The following is a 19027-nucleotide window of genomic DNA, read 5'->3' as shown; positions in this document are numbered from 1 at the left end:
CGCAAATTGGTAGTCATTTCCTACTCAAACTTAGCCTCAGCAGTTTAAGTCGCACACAACTCAAAACTGAGGTGGACTGGAGGCCCAGTTCCGGGGCCTCATTTATAAACGTGGCGTACGCCAATTTCTAAGCAATCTCTGCGATTTATATTTTGGGGATTTATTTACTTATTTATTATTAATATTTGTATTATTATTATTATTATTATTTTTCTTTGACCTAATTTATTTATTTATACTTTTAATGATTTTATTGCATGTGTGGAGAATGTGTTCTGTGTTTGCGATAAGTGGAATAAATGGGGTACATATTAGTATCATGCTCCTTCTTGATTGTGTTACCCTGTGAAAATTCAATAAATATTTATATATATATATATATATATATAAAAGTTATATTGTAGGCTGGACACCAGGAACTCATTTTCTATCTTGTTAGGATCTCAGTTTCTGTATTTATAGTTTACTGTTTTATTTTGAAATGTATCTTCTTTTGTCACTTCCTGTCTTGTCTAGTTTACTTCCTGTCTTTAGTTTCCCTCCTGTCTGATTGTCTGATCGTACTCACCTGTTGCCCCTGTGTTTCACCTCCCCCTTCCCAGCTGTGTCTTGTCCTGTGATTACTGGTCCTGGTGTATTTAGTCCTGTCTTCCCTTTGTGTTCCTTGTGGTGTCGTCTTCAATATATGGTCGTCATTCTTGAACGTTCCAGTCCTGTGATCCCCAGTCTGTCCCGCCTGTCTGCCTCCCTTGACCCGGTTTGTTCAGTTATTTGTTGCTTTTGTTCTCTGGCCTGCCGGCGTTCCCTGTTTTGTATGTACAGCTTTTAATAAAGCTCGCTTTTTGTTGGAACCCCGCCCTTGCCTGTCCTGCTTACACTACTGCACTTGGGTCCTGTTACCAAACTTTGACAGAACCGTGACAGAACGACACCACCCGAAATGGACTCAGCAGTACTATTTAAGGATGCCATCGGAAGACAGGAGCTCATGATAGCTACCTTAGCTACCGAGACCCACCAGGCAACCTCAACCGAGGTACAAGCGCTGGCTGACCTCACCATCCAGACATAGCAGATGGCGCTGCCATGGTACAACAGCTAGTCCCCATGGTTACTATTATACCTCCGCCCTCAGCTCCGGCACCTGTTCCAGCTCCTGGCCTGACAGGATACGATCCGGAGCCTCGTGTGGGAACAGCGGAACGCTACACTGGTGAGCCTAAGGGCTGCAGCCCTTTTCTCACAGACTGCTCCATGACATTTCCAGGCCTTGCCCCAGCCCTTGCCCCGGCCTCCCTGATGTTTCCAGGCCTTGCCCCAGCCTCCTATACCTTTCCATGCCTTGCCCAGGCCTCCATGATGTTTCCAGGCTTTGCCCCGGCCTCCATGACGTTTCCAGGCCGAGCCTTGGCCTTCACGATGTTTCCAGGCCGAGTCCCGGCCGCCACAATTCCAGGTGTGGCATGGTCTCGCCATCCTCCGGCCCGCCCTCCAGAGGCGTCTCGCTGCCCTCCAGCCCATCCTCCAGAGGGGTCTCGCCACCCTCCAGCCCCTCTTCCAGAGGCGTCTTGTCACCCTCCTGCCCAGCCCCCAGAGTGCCCCCGTCGTGGCCTCCGGCCCCGTCTTTGGCCCTGTTTCCGGCCCTGCCTCCGCCCCCCATGTCTGGCCCCCATTGTTCCCTCGCAGTGACCTATGCCCCTGTCTCTGGGGCCTATCGGCCTCTGCCTTGCTCCCGGGCCGTCTGCCTGAACCGTGTTTCAGTCTCTAATTTCCCCTGTTTCTGTGCATGGGTCAGAGTGTGCGTGGAGGACCGCACATTTTCCCATCAAGTTTTCTTTCTAGTAAACTATAAATACAACAACTGAGATCCTAACAAGATAGAAAATGAGTTCCTCGTCTCCAGCCTACAATATAACTTATATATATATATATATATATATTTATTGAATTTTCACAGGGTAACACAATCAAGAAGGAGCATGATACTAATATGTACCCCATTTATTCCACTTATCGCAAACACAGAACACATTCTCCACACATGCAATAAAATCATTAAAAGTATAAATAAATAAATAAATGAGGTCAAAGAAAAATATTTATCATAATAATCATAATAAAAATATTAATAATAAATAAGTAAATAAATCCCAAAAATAAACAAATGATATAAAGAAAATGACAAAGACAGCACAACAGTAGAAGGAATATATAGACGTGTACAGGTGACAAGACACAGCAATTACAAAGGCATGTTAGAGGCATAATTAAGTTTAATACAATCAACAAGCTTCTTCTAATTCAAACACTACGCCATGACCCAGGGTCTCCAAACCTCCTTTCTTTTTAAAATAAAGATGTCTTACCTGAAGCTGATGAGGTCTGTGTAGACGAGGGGGGGTAGGAAGAAGGTGAGCACCAGTTTCCAAACCTCAGTACTCCTCTCCATGTCCCCCCACCAGATCTGAGACAGCAGAGACTGCAGCAGAGAGCAAAACCGTCAGCACAACAGTTCCCATCCCGCACGGCACTGTCTGCACCAACACCAGCTGGCACTCCACTCTAAAGCCTGGCAGCAAAACAGCATGCGTAGCCCCTACCTGAACACCGTCGTGGCTGAAGAACAGCCGGGCGTCAGCTGCAGTGGCCATCTGCATGCAGGTAGCCCCCCCCCACACTGGAGACTTCCTGATGAGGAGAGTGAAGGAGCGGCTCTCGCTGTTCTGGTAACACTCACCGAATACATCTGCACAGACACAAAGAAGTCTTTTCCCTCATGATGACTGAGGAGAAAGATTGCATCTGCATGGGATACCTTCAAACAGATAAAACTATTTTTTCATCATAACCGCTGGAGATAAAGCATTTTTGATTTGCTAAGTAACACGGTTTTAGCTTTTTTACAAACAACTAGAGACAAGAACTTAAATGTGCTCACTGCAGAATGCCTAATAACATATACATCGGAGGAAATAAGTATTTGATCCCCTGCCAATTTAGTTAGTTTACCAACTTACAAAGAAATGAACAGTCTGTCATTTTTATGGTAGGTTTATTTTCACAGTGAGAGACAGAATATCAACAACAAAAAATCCAGAAATGTACATTAAAAAAAATATATAAATGAATGTGCATTTAATGGTGGGAAATAAGTATTTGATCCCCTTGCAGAACATGCCTTAGTTCTTGGTGGAGAAAGCCTTGTTGGACAGCACAGAGGGCAGATGCTTCTTGTAGTTGGTCACCAGGTTAGCTCACGTCTCAGGAGGGATTTTGGTCCTCTCCTCTCTGCAGATTCTCTCTAAATCTTTAAGGTTTGGAGGCTGATGCTTGGCCACTGGAAGTTTCAGCTCCCTCCACATATTTTCTATAGGATGGAGGTCCGGAGACTGGCTAAGCCCCGCCATCACCTTAATGGGCTTCTTTTTTAGTCACCCCTTAGTTGCCTTGGCCGTATGTTTTGGGTCATTGTCGTGCTGGAAGACCTATCCAGTTCCCATTTTCAGTGTACTGGCTGAGGGAAAGAGGTTATCAATATTTGCCAATATTTTACGATACTTGGCCCCCTCCATCACCCACCCCCTCGATGCGGTGAATCCCCCTGTCCCCTTAGCAGAGAAACCCCCCAAAAGCATAGTGTTTCCACCTCCATGCTTGACGCTGGGGATGGTGTTCTTGGGGTAATAGGCAGCATTTCTCTTCTTCCAAACACGACATGTGGAGTTGATGCCAAAGATCTTGATTTTGGTCTCATCTGACCACATCACCTTCTCAGAAGCCTTCTCTGAATCATTCAGAGATTCACTGGCAGACTTCAGACGGCCTCTTCATGTGCCTTTTTGAGCATGGGACCTTGCGGGCGCTGTAGGGTTTTAATCCATTACAGCGCAGTGTGTTACCAATAGTTTTCTTGGTGACTGGTCCCAGCTGCCATCAGATCATTAACAAGTCCCTCCTGTGTATTTACTGGCCCCTCACCTTTCTCATGATCATTGATCGTGGAGACCCAGATTGAGGGCGATTGATGGTCATTTCGTATTCTTCCATTTGCTAATAATCAAACCAGTTGTCTCTCTCACCAAGCTGCTTGCTGGTCGTCTTGTCTTCTATTCCAGTCTTGTGCTGGTCTACAATCTGGTCCCTGATATCCTTAGACATTACTTCCACCATGATCACAAGACCTGTCTTTGGTCTTCCCACTGTGGAGAGGTTGAAATCTGATTTATTGACTGTGGATAGGTGTCTTTTATCCAGGTAAAGAGTTGACATCAAAGCGAGAGGACTTATTTAAGCGGTCCGTGTGAGCCAGAATCCTTGTTGGTTGCAAGGGGATCAAATACTTATTTCCCCCAATTAAATGCAAATCAATTTGTATCTTTTTTTTAATGTACATTTCTGGATTTTTCATTTGATATTTTGTCTCTCACTGTTAAAATAAACCTACCATAGAACTTACAGACTGTTCATTTGTTTGTAAGTGGGTAAACTAACTAAATTGGCAGGGGATCAAATACTTACTTCCTCCACTGAATAAGAGCATATGGATGAATGTTCTATCTGATGAATTATATTTTCTACAGGAAATTGACTGTACCTCCTGTCACATGACCTCAGTTTCAAAAAACAAGCCCTGCACAACACTAATGGAAAGTTACATTACATTACATGTAACTGTTAGACGCTTTTATCCACAGCGAAATACTTAGTACTGTGGTAAATCCCATCAGGAGCAGTTTTGGGTGAAGGGTCTCGCCCAGGGACACAACCACATGCTGACTACATAGGGGACGGAACCAGTGATCTCCTGATCCAAAAACTGATTTAAGACTTCACCAAATGATGTTCCCAGTGCTTCTAATCTCTTAGCTGCTGAATGTGCATTCTGGGATGTTCACTGGTGAGGGTTAACTTTCACCTGCGGGGGTCTCCTTAATATCATGTCCTGCTCTATCTGCTCCTTCAGTCATTGTTTTTTGTTGAACTATGTATTACTATAATTTGTTTCTGATTGCATTCAATTAACGCGCATGTTCAGTAATAAAATGTATGTGTTTAAGGAGTCTACGCTGTCTGTCTGCACTGCCTGTGTTTTAACATGTTTCTTTTTTGTTTAGTTATATTGTTTTTTATGAACATTTCCAGTACTATATGTTCTATGTTTTAATTGATTGTTATTTACTTGTGTAAAATGACATTTTAGGGTGACTAACAAAATCTGTCCAGGGATTACAGATGAAAAATAGCCTCTTGGCTAACTCTGGCACATTTACAGAGATGTTGATTTTCGGGAACTGTCCCTGTTAGATAAATAAAAAATAAATATATAGAAATCCTTTCCCAAATACCATAATCATCTGGTTTTGTTATACAGTATATGAAATATTGCAGTCACAACCTTCAGAATTAAGAATACATGAATTGTTGGCTACAATTTTCACTTTTCAAAGGGTGGTTTTGTTCAATTTAATATAAAAACAAATGATTTCTAATAGCCTAAAGTTGTGAGTAATTCATCTCTGACGTCTGGAATACAAAGGAAGATATTTGTGCTACATCAGTTGGAGTCCATACAGTCTGTGTCCCACTCACCGTGGGCCAGGTCCTCGAACCTCTGTGCCAGTTCCTTCATGGCGAGCTTGTTCTCAGCCTCACTCTCAAGCTTAGAGAGCTCCCTCAGCATCTTACAGCCGCCCAGAGCGCTCAGCACCGACTCCCCCGCCTGATGATGGGAAGCAAAAACAGTGGTTTGTAATGTTGACAGTGTCTTTAACCACAGTCGTTTCATAAACAAGTCAACACAAATAAGATAACTTCAGTGAGCAGAGGGGGAGAAGTACTTAGATCTTGTACTTGAGTAAAAGTAGAAGTACTCTGATCTTGTTCTTGAGTAAAAGTAGAAGTACTCCGATCTTGTTCTTGAGTAAAAGTAGAAGTACCAGAGTGTAGGAATACTCTGTTACAGTAAAAGTCCAGCTTTCAAAATGTTCCTCCAGTAAAAGTATAAAAGTATTCTCATCAAAAGATACTTAAAATCGGATTTAAGGGTTGATTATAATTCACATCATTAATCCAAATCTGTAAAGTCACTAAAGGTATTAAATACATATAGCAGAGTAGAAGTACACAGTAGCATGCAGTAGAAATAACTCTGCTGAGTCTCACCATCTCCCAGAAGTACACTGCCATTTCACTGCGGCTCTGCAGCACAGCCCAGATGAAGAGGGCGGCCCAGGGTGAGAGACAGCGTTGGTGCCGGTACACACACTCTCCCAGCAGCATCTTGTTCAATTGCTGAGGGGGAGACGTACACGAGTCACCCAAAGTGAGGAAGTCAGATCCCAACAAAGTGAATCTCTCTTCTATTGATGAGCATCCATTCCTACATGATCTATCTTAAACTGTGTCAGCATCTTTTCCTCATGTCCTTGGTGAACACTTTTTTATAAAGTACCTTCTATGTGTGTGCGCATCACTTCATTTACGGGAAGATGTAAGTAATTAAAAGAGTACTTCACTAGGTATATTCAATCCTTGTGGAAAGCTGGTGACTGCAGAGTTGGATCAGACATTTAGAGGTGTAATGCTAGAGGGAGCTAATGTAGAATGTACCCTCAAATATTCTCTTTATTTACCTTGAGAGCCCTCCTGGTGCTGGTGCTGCAGTCCAGGCCCAGAGGCCCGTAGTAGAAAGGCTGACAGACATCACCCAACAGGTCCCAGAGCAGGCGAGACACCTGCAGCATCACCATTCAACTCATTACTAATGCATACAGAGCAGAGCCTGCATGCATGGACATTTGATACAGAGTTGACTGAATGGATTTGTAAAGATGTCAATTAAGAATCAGATGCTAAGGACTTCACACTCATGTGATCTCAACTGAATAGCTATGGGAAATACCAACAGCTCCAACAAAACCAATACATTACCGTCAATCAACCACACCATCCACTCACCCATTGAAAACCGTCAACAGTGTAATAATAATGAAATGAGTTCTTCTTGCTTTCCTTTTCCTGTGTTCCACTTCCTCACCTCAAACAGTGTGATCGCTGAAGCGGGCCCCGCCAGGCTGCTCAGAGGACTCTTCAGAGGTACGTTGGCGGCTCCATCTAAGTGGGGCAGGGATGCAGCCAGGCCCTGCCTCTCGCTCAGACGCCTCTGCAGCAGAATGTAGGCCAGAGAGCCATCTGCTAGAGAGCTGTACAAGCCCTCTAGGCGCTCGTACGTCAGGTAGTCCAGGATGTTCAGACCATTTTCGCAGAAGAGACGCACAAACTGGGGCTTGTCGTTGATCAGTGCATCTGTCATTGAGTCTTCAAGGTCCTCATACTGAACATATAATCCCCTCAGAACATTAAGTCAACCCAACACATTCACCAACAAGTATGTACATCCTATGTGCTTGTTCATGCTATATGTACGGATTGCTGTTATTACGCATATGTAACGTTTACGTAACATATATGTAACATATGATTGTCATTCACTTTGACTCTGACCTTCCACTGGATGTCTCCATTGAAGAGCTCCGTTTTAGCAATATCCACTCGGTTCCAGGCCACAGCTAGTTTGAGTTCCTCAGTGCACTCACTGGCTTCACTGGATACACGTTTACTAGCTAACACACACACACACACACACACACACACACACACACACACACACACACACACACACACACACACACACACACAAAGTTATTGAATTACCCTGTGGTGTCCAAACTTTTTTCACCGAGGGCCACATACAGAAAAATACACGGAGAGCTGGGCCAATAGAGGTGAATATTGCCTCATAATTTAAGTTATACGTTAGCAAAACAAATGCAGGTGAATAATGCGCGATACTTTGAAATGGTTTAATGAAAAAACAGCCTACATCCCGTCTGTCTTTTGGGTTTCATTAATTTTGTTGGCAGCTCATTCCTTAAAACAGAAGCCTCAGATTGATAACAGTAAATTTGAAGGTTACATTTCGAGCTTGTTATAAAAATAAGTTATTGGCTTTTTTTTAATCAACTAAGATTTGTTAGAAAATGTTTTAAATTTTATATGACTACATTTTTTTGAAAATTGGGCTCATTAATATATTTGAACATATATATTTGAGAAATACAATACAAGACAAGCAAAAGTTTAATTTGTGGGCTATATTGCATTATACTTTAGAATTTGCTGAGGGCCGATTCAAAATGGCCTACGGGCTGCATTTGGCCCGCGGGCCGTAGTTTGGACACGCCTGCTGTAACACAACACTAACACTGACAATGTCTATGAGCCGACAGTTTCACTTATGTGTTGCAAAAATATATATCTGTTTTTCTCCGTAAAATATTCCAAGATCTCACATCTTGGTTAAAAGGACTATTTTCTAGCTCGCTTCACATAGTTTTAAAATGCGATTTTTAATAATACCTTTATGGTCAAATGGAATTTAACTAGGTGAGAGATGCAAAAATAGACTAAGAATTGTATAATTTTCTGTTTACATATCTGCAAAACCTCCATTAAAAAAGGTGTCCGATTCCTTACAGGACAACTAAAGATTCTGAATTATGTTATTTCTCCTGGGAGAACATAAATTAAATACACATTTGTAAAACAAATAGGTAGTAAGAAAGTTATTGTATCCACTGGGACATGGCGTCTGAGGCTCAGAAATTCTGTTCTATCCCTTAATTTGTGACTTGTTTCTTTATTGAGATGCTCTATAAATACACCAATGTAATTACTTACCTCTAACGAGTGCTTTGAGGAGAACTGTATCAAAGTCTTCAGAACCTTCCTGCTCCCCGTCGAAGACAGTGATGAACTCTCTGTTCTGATAGATACTGAGAGCCTAGACACAGAGCGGAGGAAAACAATAATCTTTATTATACATTCAACATTCCATACCCACACAGACTAGTAGTGGATGATCAGACACGCATGCATGCACGTGCACACACACACACACACACACACACACACACACACACACACACACACACACACACACACACACACACACACACACACACACACACACACACACACACACACACACACACACACACACACACACACACACACACACACACACACACACACAGACTCACACTATCCACCAGTTTCTCCAGCTCGGCTGCAGTGGGGAAGTGTCTCCGGACCTTGTCACGGGCTTTGTCGCGCAGCTCTGCGCTGAGACCCTCAGAAGCCTCGCCCTCTGCAGGAGGGGAGTTGGGACTGAGGGGAACAGAGGAAAGATTCCCGAGCAAATCACTGATAAGGTCTGCAGCTGGACCAGAACCAGCCAGAACCAGCCAGGGCGTGGCTTTCCTCAAAGAGGCGTCTAATCTCTGATGTAGACAAAGCAGAGACAGGACATGTGAGGGTCAAGGCACGTCCTGAGTGTTTCTGTTTCAGCAGACACTTCAGGTGATTCAAAATAAATAATATCATAAGGAATTGAATATGTGACACATTTTGGGGTGAGGGCTGGGGTTAGGTTCATCTTTACATTTGGGAAACATTTTTTCCAAACTTTGATGCCTGGAGGGTACTTAGGCTTAGGTAGTTAAACTTTGAGACAGCTCATAATTTTCTCTCCTTCCTCTGTCTGCGTTCCAAAGGCATAGGTCTTTCGGCCTTGGGGTGCTGTTAACTCCCTTAAGGAGGGGCAGCTTGGGTGCATTGTTGATGCCAGTCTATGACCGAGCACAAGCTACCATGAGATAGTTATTGTTCAGGGATATCTAGAAGCCCTATCTGGAACGTAGGTTCCTTGGTGCACATTCTTTTTCATGGACGACAGCTCTAGTTAGATTCAGGGTGCATATTTGTTTAGTCTCGCTGATGAAGAATGCTGATTATAGACTCTGAACTATTTAAAACCTCGTATTGTAGAAGAGTTCTTCAGAATTGGTCAGGCAACTGCTCTGTCAACTCGTGGCTGCAGCAAATGTCTTGTCAATTCTCCGGCCGTTAACTTCAGAATAAACCTTCAGTGTTGGCCATCAAAGTTACAGCTCTCCCTGAGTTTGGTCTCCATTGCTCTAGAAGTTTCCATCACATGGGACTCACGTCCCTTTATGTGCCAATTGTTGTGACTGCTTACCAACCTAAAGTTGGTGTGTCATTCATTAATTCATAGTCTGACTCCTGAGTGTCCTCATTTTAATCTGAGGAATATTAAACCATGTCACCATAAAAGTAACCAACCCAACCTCTCCAAATATTTAAGCTCTCCAAACAAGCACTCGGACCACAGCCTGGTGTGATGACTTATTTTAATATTTTATTGAATTTAGGTCGGATTTCATTATATTCTTACATTTAGCAAATGACATAAATCCCAATTTCCCCCAGCATTAAGATTGTTCTCTGAATCTGATCTGGTTTTAAACTATTTTGCAGAACAGGCCACTGGATTGACAGGAGAGTGGAGACTGTGATGGATAAAGAATGCTAATAAAGTGAAACCAACATGGAGTCAGATAGAGCTGACTGCAGCCAGCTGGTCTGACTCGCCGGGGGAAGCTAGGCCCTGGATCCAGTGAGGACCTCCAGTGTGTTTGAGCTTGATAGCAGCTGGTACAGTCATAAGGCTCTGTGGTAATATAATACTGCTGAAAATATTCTGGTAAAACCCAAACATATATGTTGTGTGTGTGTGTGTGTGTGTGTGTGTAGAGCTAGAGTTTAACTGATCTACCTCGAGCATAGTGGCGTCTCCTGAGATGAGCATGCACAGCACTGGGATTTCAATACTGCCACTTCCTGTTGCCAAGATAAGAGAAGTCAGGAAAAAACTGCTTCTCCACAGACACATTGCATTAAGTAAAAAACAAATGCTATTTTCCTCGCACAACAGCTACTGTGCACAATTCTAATGTGTATATAATCCAATGCCAATATTGTCTGTGGTATATTTCTATACATTACTGTGAGATTGTATATTGTAGGGTGTTCAATTCATCAATATGTTTGTTATATGGTGTATCATTCAGATACTCTAGTGATATCTGACCTTTCTATTGCGAATTTGTATACAGACAGACAGACAGACAGACAGACAGACAGACAGACAGACAGACAGACAGACAGACAGACAGACAGACAGACAGACAGACAGACAGACAGACAGACAGACAGACAGACAGACAGACAGACAGACAGACAGACAGACAGACAGACAGACAGACAGACAGACAGACAGACAGATAGATAGATAGAATTACTTGATCCCAATTTGGGAAATGTTTTCGTTGCATCAGAACAATAAAAAAATTAAAACAAGGTAATGTAATTATAATAAAATAGCATTTATAAAGAAACTAAAAAATATACAATATGGGAAAAAAATGTACAGAAAATATAAACAAAAACAAAATATAAAGCAGAATATGTTTTGTACAATCAGTGTGAAAGTGTATATAGCATATGCTGCTAATGTTATTTTTATTATATTTATATCTTTTAGTATCTTTTAAATATTTGTAACTCGTGTAATACTTGACACTGCTGCTGTGACAAAATAATTTCCCAATTTGCAATAAATAAAGTGTGTATCTGAAAGCTATCTATCCAACAGGCGTTGTGACACGCTCTGCAACTCCATCCACCGCCAGTAGAGGGCAGCAACACACACACTGTGCACCTCGAGCATTCATCATCATCAATTTCAGTGTCGGCAGATCTCCACGGACACTGATAATAGATGACACATCTCATTACATAATTGCAGTGTAACGAGCATTGCGATAACTAAGTAAAATAATGATCAGGGAATATGGCCTACTGAGGCGAGGGTAAAAGCATCTGCAGCACGACTGAGCACGATACTAGTCAGCCCCAAAGCAAAAAGAGAAATGTCCATTATCTTTGGAGATGAACTCCCAAGATCAAACATGAGTTCAGTTTCTGCCGCTCTGCACTGGCTTCCTGTGAATTTTAAGATTGGTTTATGGCTGACATATAAAGACCAAGCTACCATTTCAACTCCCTTGTCAGCTACAAGAACACTGTGGTCCTCCGCTGCTGGGTTGTTAGAGGTTCCCAGAAACACCAGCAAAAAGTTGGGCGATGAAGCCATGGAACAAAATACCTGTAGACATCAGGGAAGCATGCTCGGTGGAAGTCTCTAAAAAAAAACATATCTGTTCACTTTAGACTTTTAGGAAGCTAACTCCTGCTCTCAATGCCTGGTTTTGTCTTATTGTTATTTGATGCCATTACTTAATTTTCACTATCCTCCTTTTAATGTTTATGTTTTTTACTGGTAACTGTATTCTATGTGAGATCAGTTTTCTGTGACTATTTTATGAGATGTCTGTGTACTGTGAAGCACTTTGGACTGCAGTTCTTGTATGTACTATACAGGTAAAGCTTATTAGAATTATTATTGTAATTGTTATTATTATTGTTGTTATTTTGTGTTATTATTATTTATTTTTATTATTATTGCTGTTGTTATTATTATTGTTGTTATTGTAATTGTTGTTGTTATTATTATTATTATTATGATTATTATTTTATTTTTATTTATTTTTAATTATTATTATTATATTCTGTATGTCTCTGTCTCACCCCAGATGCCAGTGCGCTGATGGGAAATGTAGTCCTCCAAATTAGCACGAAAGGCTGTCTCTCCCCCCCTGCGGCCAGTACTCCCATCATCCACCAGGAGGAAAGCCTGGCAGTTGTTGTCCAGGCAGCAGGAGTCCTGGGATGTGTTCTGGACATAGTACCGCGCAGGGAAACTGCCCTACACACACACACCACAGACAACATTCAGTTCAGAGAGAGGGGGGAGGGGGGGGGGGTACTCTGTTGGAAGGAGATGGGAAGTCGAAGGTTTTGTTTCTCGGGGCGGTTTGAAGTATAGTTTTAAAAGAAAATGCACATTTTCTCATTTGATATTAAGCAATTTATTTGGTCAACTATCACTGCACTGAAAGGGCAAGAGCTTTTGTTTTAACACAAACTGTAAACCAAGACAGTAAACAATGTTGACGTTTTTAATGTCAACATTGTTTACTTTCATTTCAATTTGTTTATTGATGTCTGAATTTCAGATGTCTGGTTATGGCTCAAAATTCAGTAAAATGTATAAGTAATGTGTGAAGCCCTCAGGTTGTATTCTAGCTGCTAAATGTCTGATGTCTACTGAGGTCATTCAAGGGAGGATGGGAATCTCTAACGCAGTGTCTGCCTGACCAACATGCCAGGAGAGCTACATTTATCTCACAGAAGGGACAGCTCTAGAAACAAGAAATCTATTTAAGTTGTCCTTTCCAAATTAGATGTTTTACTTGGCTTAACACATGGACCGTTCAAACTATTCAGTACACTTTTGCAGAAAAGTATAATTCCACGTATAAAATAATATAAAACTTCAAACTAGCCTAGTTTCAAAAACATTCATCTGTCACTCGCTCATTAGCTGGCACATTTACATTTTGGAGTAAACTGACAATTGTTTTTGCTTTATTTTCCTTTTTCTTAAACAACAAATACGTTGTCAAAGACAGAATAATGGGAGTGCAGGTTGTCAATTGTTTTTAAACCCCCTCCCCCCCAGAATAAGACAACATTAATAGAAAAACACTTTTAGAATGATAGACACAGCACGAAAATCTAAAACAAAACTAATCAAAAATAAAAACATAAAAAGGTCGAGATAAATGTTGGTCATGGTTGACTACAGTAAATCTGTATTCAAATTTTTTTTCATCAGTAAGAAATGATGAACCAGTTAGGAAAGACAAACTTTTCACGTACGTAAGGAAACGGACATTTTGATGAATGTCCCTGGTAAATAAAAATATGTATAAAGAGTGTAATGTTTTGCTGTGTGTAACACATTAATGGGAAAGAAATTCATGTCTTATTTTAAATGTGTAAACCTATTTGAACATTTGAGGCAGAAATGAAACCTTTTAAAAAGCTGCCAGTACCTGCGCGTTGACCAGCTGCTGCCTGTTGTGCACCAGGCCCCAGGGGGCCAGCCCCACAGCGATCACTTTTTTCTGGGAGAGAGCAGGAGCGGCGGCGGCGTGGTCCCTCACTGCCTCCCCCACACAGCGGGCCACGCCTTCCCTCAGCCCCCCCGTCAAGATCCAGGCCCCTTAGCAACAGTAGTGAGAGAGTAATGAGGGTGAAAACACGTACAGTGAGCTTTCTGCCTTTCATACTGCCCCCTGCTCTCACAGGGACTCTGGGCCCTTACCTGTGCTCTGTGCGGCTCTCACCAGCCCCTTCCTCAGGACGTCTCTCACCCAGGTCTTGATCTTCTCATGGCCTTCCCCCCCCACCACCGACACCACCAAATTGGGCGAGGGGAGGCCCCAGTGAGCCGTCATCAGGGTGTACACGATCTGAGGCGACGTGTCACATGACAGCCGCAGGAACTGCACATACCGAGAGAGGATTACAGTGTTTAACTGTCTGTCTGTCTGTCTGTCTGTCTGTCTGTCTGTCTGTCTGTCTGTCTGTCTGTCTGTCTGTCTGTCTGTCTGTCTGTCTGTCTGTCTGTCTGTCTGTCTGTCTGTCTGTCTGTCTGTCTGTCTGTGCGTGTCTCACATGGCTGTTTCTGCGTCCGGCTCCAGCAAACTGCAGCTCTCCAAAGGCGTCGGTGGGACTCTCTGAGGAGTGCTGCCTGCTGTCCCACTGAGAGACGATGGCCGCTCCAAAGAAGTCCCCTGTTGCCACGGAGTCATGAAGCTCCCGCACCCCCCCACACTGACACAGCGCTCCATTACTGTAATGATACAGATTTCAGCTGGTTAATAATTGATTATCTTGCGCTTTAGATTATTTCATAGGAAGGCTGTTAGATTATGCAGGCCCTGATCGCACATCCACAATCTGCTCCTCCACCTCGACAACAATCGGAAAGTTTGAATGAAATCTCAAAAACAATTACTAAATAGAATTGAAGCCAATGCAGACATGTCAACATGTTGGTTATTTGATCCGTGTGCAGCGCATTGTTCCCTCTGAGGCCTGAGCAGGCTTTGCTGCTCAGGTGGTGAGAGTGTTACTATAAACAATACTTGAGACACAAAGTCAAAAGGAACTTTCTCCAAGTCAACGAATGGCTAAAAGGAATATATTGCTCAAAAAATATTAAGTTGATCAAAACAAGACTGTGAGACTGACCATTTACTAGTACTAAACTACATTCTTGACCAGATAATCAAGTGACTCCAAAATGTTTGCAATGATACAAACTGGAAAAGGATCACCTGAAAGAGTCCTCAACGAAAGTGCTGCACAGCCGCTTCTTGATGATCTTAGGAACCCAGCTCTGTAAGCAGAGAAGTGAGTTTGTTATAAGCATTTAAAATTCCAAAGAACACATTTTTTAAAAAGCATATTCATGTGGTACATGCAAACTGCTTGAAGGCATTTAAATGTGGAAAGGTGCTCTGCCAGTTTCTCTTGTAAGCCTCATACGGAAATTCCAACAAACTGGACGGACTCGCTCTGAATATGAATAACATGCAGGATATAGCATTGTTCCAACCCTCTCTTTAATCACTTGCAAACATTTTACCTCACTCTCATACTGTATGTTTCTACATCATTACATTCATGCTATAAAAAACCCATCTGTTTCTACTTACTCCTATTTTTATGTAACTGACACTTGGTTTAGTGTTTAGTTGTGGTGCCTGGTTAAGGAAACCATGTTCCATGATTTTTAAGAAATATTATTACTGCTTGAATATATCTGTTTGTTTTGCCATGGTCTTATCTCCTTGATCAAGGGTCCAAAAATATTCAGTCTCCCCAACCTCCTTGTGTTTCCATTATGGCTCAAAGATTTTCCATTACAATCCCAACATCTGTTATTAGCACGAAACAGGGTACAAGCCAAGTCTTTTAAAATTCCCTCACTTGCGTCTTTTCCAAGGAAACATCACGAAACTATGTTAAAAGAGAAGAAGAGAGGCAATGTGTTTGACAGAGACTATAAATGACCAGCTGATCACCGCTGGATCGGCTGGCAGTCGCTGTAACAGCTGAGAGTGTTGACGGAGTTTGTGTTTAGAAACATGTTTGCTGTTCTATAGACTTTTACTAATAAAGACACACAGTGACCTCTGCCAGCAGCGTGTTCCTGTTTCACACACACCTGCACATTAATAACCTCCCTGCTCTCAGGAGATATTCTCTGCTGGGAGCCACGGACCTCTCCTCCTGCACAAAGTTTTATTTTCAATCATTTATGTATTTGTGTCTTATGAATTGTTATTACAAATAGTAAATTCAGTGTTTAAAATCCACTATATGATTATGCTGTATTTTAAGCACTGGATATTATTTACTAGGTTAAGGCTTATTGTTTCAGCCTGACGCTCAACCTGAATATAAATCGCCACGAAAACAAATGTAAATGTCAAACGTGTTTCTTGCTGAAAAACTCTCACACACATTCTCTCGGGTAGGGCCTATCTCGTGAACTTCCAGTTCAGATGAGGATCGAGGACCAAGGACTCAAATAACCGATGTAAACGGTGAAACTAAACAAATGTTTTAAAAACCTCATCATAAAACCACCTTTATTTGAGTACTGCGGCAGCCAAACAAACACCGCCTTTTGATCAAACCAGCTGCGTACTTCCTAAGCCCTACATCCTACTCATAGGACCACGCCCACATTCCAACTCAGCCTTCCTCTCAACTACACACTTTTGTGACCTTATGTTTTATGTTTGCAACAGTGTTATGGCGTAACAAAATGTGTCATGGTAAATTATCCCCACTTCACACACACACACACACACACACACACACACACACACACACACACACACACACACACACACACACACACACACACACACACACACACACACACACACACACACACACACACCTCAGCTGAACACCAGTCCAGATACGATACGCATGCGTCAACTGCCGCTTGGCAATTCTTCATAAATTGTGTGTGGGCAATGATAGTGAGCCGGATCATTTGGCTCGGCTCACCAAGAACAGCCGGCTCTTTCAGCTCCCAAACGGCTCTTTATTTTTACCACATATACCTTTTATAATTCAATAAAATGTAGCCGTTTTGACGAATGATTTATATGTGTACACATATATCACTTAAATTATTCAATACATCCTTTATACTGAAGTATTCAAAAGTAAAAACTACATTTTTAATATAAATGGATTGCTGTGGCCAATTTGCTATATGCACGGAACGTTACTTGGAACTTCCGCCAAAATATAAACCAGCTCATAAACTTCCGGTGAGACATAACTTCTTGTTGTGGCGGCATATGCACATTTTTGAGGTAACATAGCTATACAAATGATTGTATAAATAGCATTATTGCAGGCTATACCAATAGTTTTTGTATATTTGTATTAATAAGGCCTAGCCTACTAGTCATTTACTGTAAAAAAAAAAAAAACGTAAAAGATGAAAAGGTTTAAATTTCAGAGCTGTGAGGGGACAGCTGAGCACTGTTGCGTCCCTCAGTGTTCATCCTCAACCAAATTCAATTCGTTTTGCAGGATCTGACAGGGACATCTGTTTCTACACAAGGTATGTAGAGCTACCTTTTTAATAGCCTTAATATAATATTTCTTGTCCTGTCCTTATTGCATGTCCCTTTGCCCAACTTGGACAGACAGCTAATAGCTCCAACAAATATCAGACGCAGAAGTAAAGTTCAGGCTTTTTACTTTGTCCTCAATCCAATAACGTTAAATCATTTTTGTAAAACTCAAATTTAACATAAAATTCCCATCCCAAAATGTCTGCTAATGTAAGAAATATATTCATGACATTTCTATTTTCAGGTTTTCGTCTTATGACTACCTAATGCGGTTCTGGCAGCTCATTGAACCTTCGCTGTAAATTATGGTTCGAGTCACCAGAGCAAAACAGGAAAGAGTGACTCTGCAAAGCAAAGTGCTGCCATGGTATGTTATTACAATTTACTTGTGTGATTTTATCACGTAACCATAAGCAGTCATTCATTTCACAGTAATGGCCTATTCGATATGACGTTGTAGGAATATACAGCAAATGTAAAAACATAAAAAAAATATTTCTCATATCTGAAATAGCACACATTTTTCGACACAGTCATCCCCCTTAATATGTTTGGGAACAATAACCAGCTGTATGTCGTCGCGTTCTCCTGTTAAACTACCAGAGTGGTCAACTTGTTAAAGCCTGGTCTAAGGATGAAGGTGGAGTGCTTAGCATTTAGTATTTAATACTTATTTCAATCAGTTCAATCTCCAGTCAGTTCAAACATATGTTTTGGTTCAGGATTTATTGTTCATCTTTACAAATCCATACAAAGTGGACCTGTGGAAAAGAACATGCCAGGATCCCATTGACTTACAAATTCAAACAGAAAGTGGAATTGGATTGGACACACCCTCTGAAAAACTGCCACAAACATCACCCGACAAGCCCTGAAATGGAACCCACAAGTCGCCCCAGGAACAGCTGGAGAAAAGGTGTCCAGGCAGTGGAAGTGGGCTCAACTGGGGAGATCTCAAAAGAACAGCCAACAGCCGAGTGAGGTGGAGGACATTTTGTCAATAGCCTATGTTCCCTAGAGGAGCAGAGGGCTTAAGTCAAGTAAGTACATTACAACCATTACAAATAATATGTATTGTGTCCCCCCCAAATTATATTGTGGCGACGCCCATGAGCAGCAGACAGAAAATTGGCGCCAAGCACAGAATGAGTGAAATGTCAGGCATGAGTGAAGAGGGATACACGTTGAGGCATGACTGAGGAGCACTGCGGCTCACATTCTCTGAAACTAGTTGGTTAACCCTCTTCAGACAAAAGGTGTTGTTGCTGCAGAAATGAAGCAGATTTTAAAGAAAGATGTGCCGACTGGCTCTTTATATTCACAGAACAGAACGGATCACTCTCTCCATTCTTAATGGTCTCCATCTTTCACAGTAGCACAATGCCCAGGATGAGCAGTCCCTCTGCCCTGCCATCCATTGTGTGGCTGCAGGGTCAACCATCACCGCAGGAAGTGGTACTCCTACA

General features: G+C 41.9%; 1 protein-coding gene across 1 annotated transcript in view; it reads right to left on the bottom strand.

The window, feature by feature from the left end:
* Window positions 1-2362: 2362 nt before the first annotated feature.
* Window positions 2363-19027, bottom strand: part of LOC134878127 (transient receptor potential cation channel subfamily M member 4-like) — a 34814-nt gene continuing 18149 nt past the window's right edge. Inside the window, exons 2-16 of the mRNA XM_063903953.1 lie at window positions 15231-15292; window positions 14566-14743; window positions 14213-14393; window positions 13941-14110; window positions 12571-12748; window positions 10697-10761; window positions 9102-9341; window positions 8740-8842; window positions 7504-7622; window positions 7037-7333; window positions 6633-6734; window positions 6163-6291; window positions 5590-5719; window positions 2601-2746; window positions 2363-2479 (exon numbers count right to left, since the gene is read on the bottom strand). Coding sequence (XP_063760023.1) covers window positions 2363-2479; window positions 2601-2746; window positions 5590-5719; window positions 6163-6291; window positions 6633-6734; window positions 7037-7333; window positions 7504-7622; window positions 8740-8842; window positions 9102-9341; window positions 10697-10761; window positions 12571-12748; window positions 13941-14110; window positions 14213-14393; window positions 14566-14743; window positions 15231-15292 — 2217 coding nt within the window. The remainder of the gene's footprint in view (window positions 2480-2600; window positions 2747-5589; window positions 5720-6162; window positions 6292-6632; window positions 6735-7036; window positions 7334-7503; window positions 7623-8739; window positions 8843-9101; window positions 9342-10696; window positions 10762-12570; window positions 12749-13940; window positions 14111-14212; window positions 14394-14565; window positions 14744-15230; window positions 15293-19027) is intronic.

This window comes from Eleginops maclovinus, chromosome 16, assembly GCF_036324505.1.
Source record: "Eleginops maclovinus isolate JMC-PN-2008 ecotype Puerto Natales chromosome 16, JC_Emac_rtc_rv5, whole genome shotgun sequence".
Taxonomy (NCBI): domain Eukaryota; kingdom Metazoa; phylum Chordata; class Actinopteri; order Perciformes; family Eleginopidae; genus Eleginops; species Eleginops maclovinus.
The sequence above is the reverse complement of the archived record's forward strand: the minus strand, read 5'-3'. Positions and strand labels throughout refer to the sequence as shown.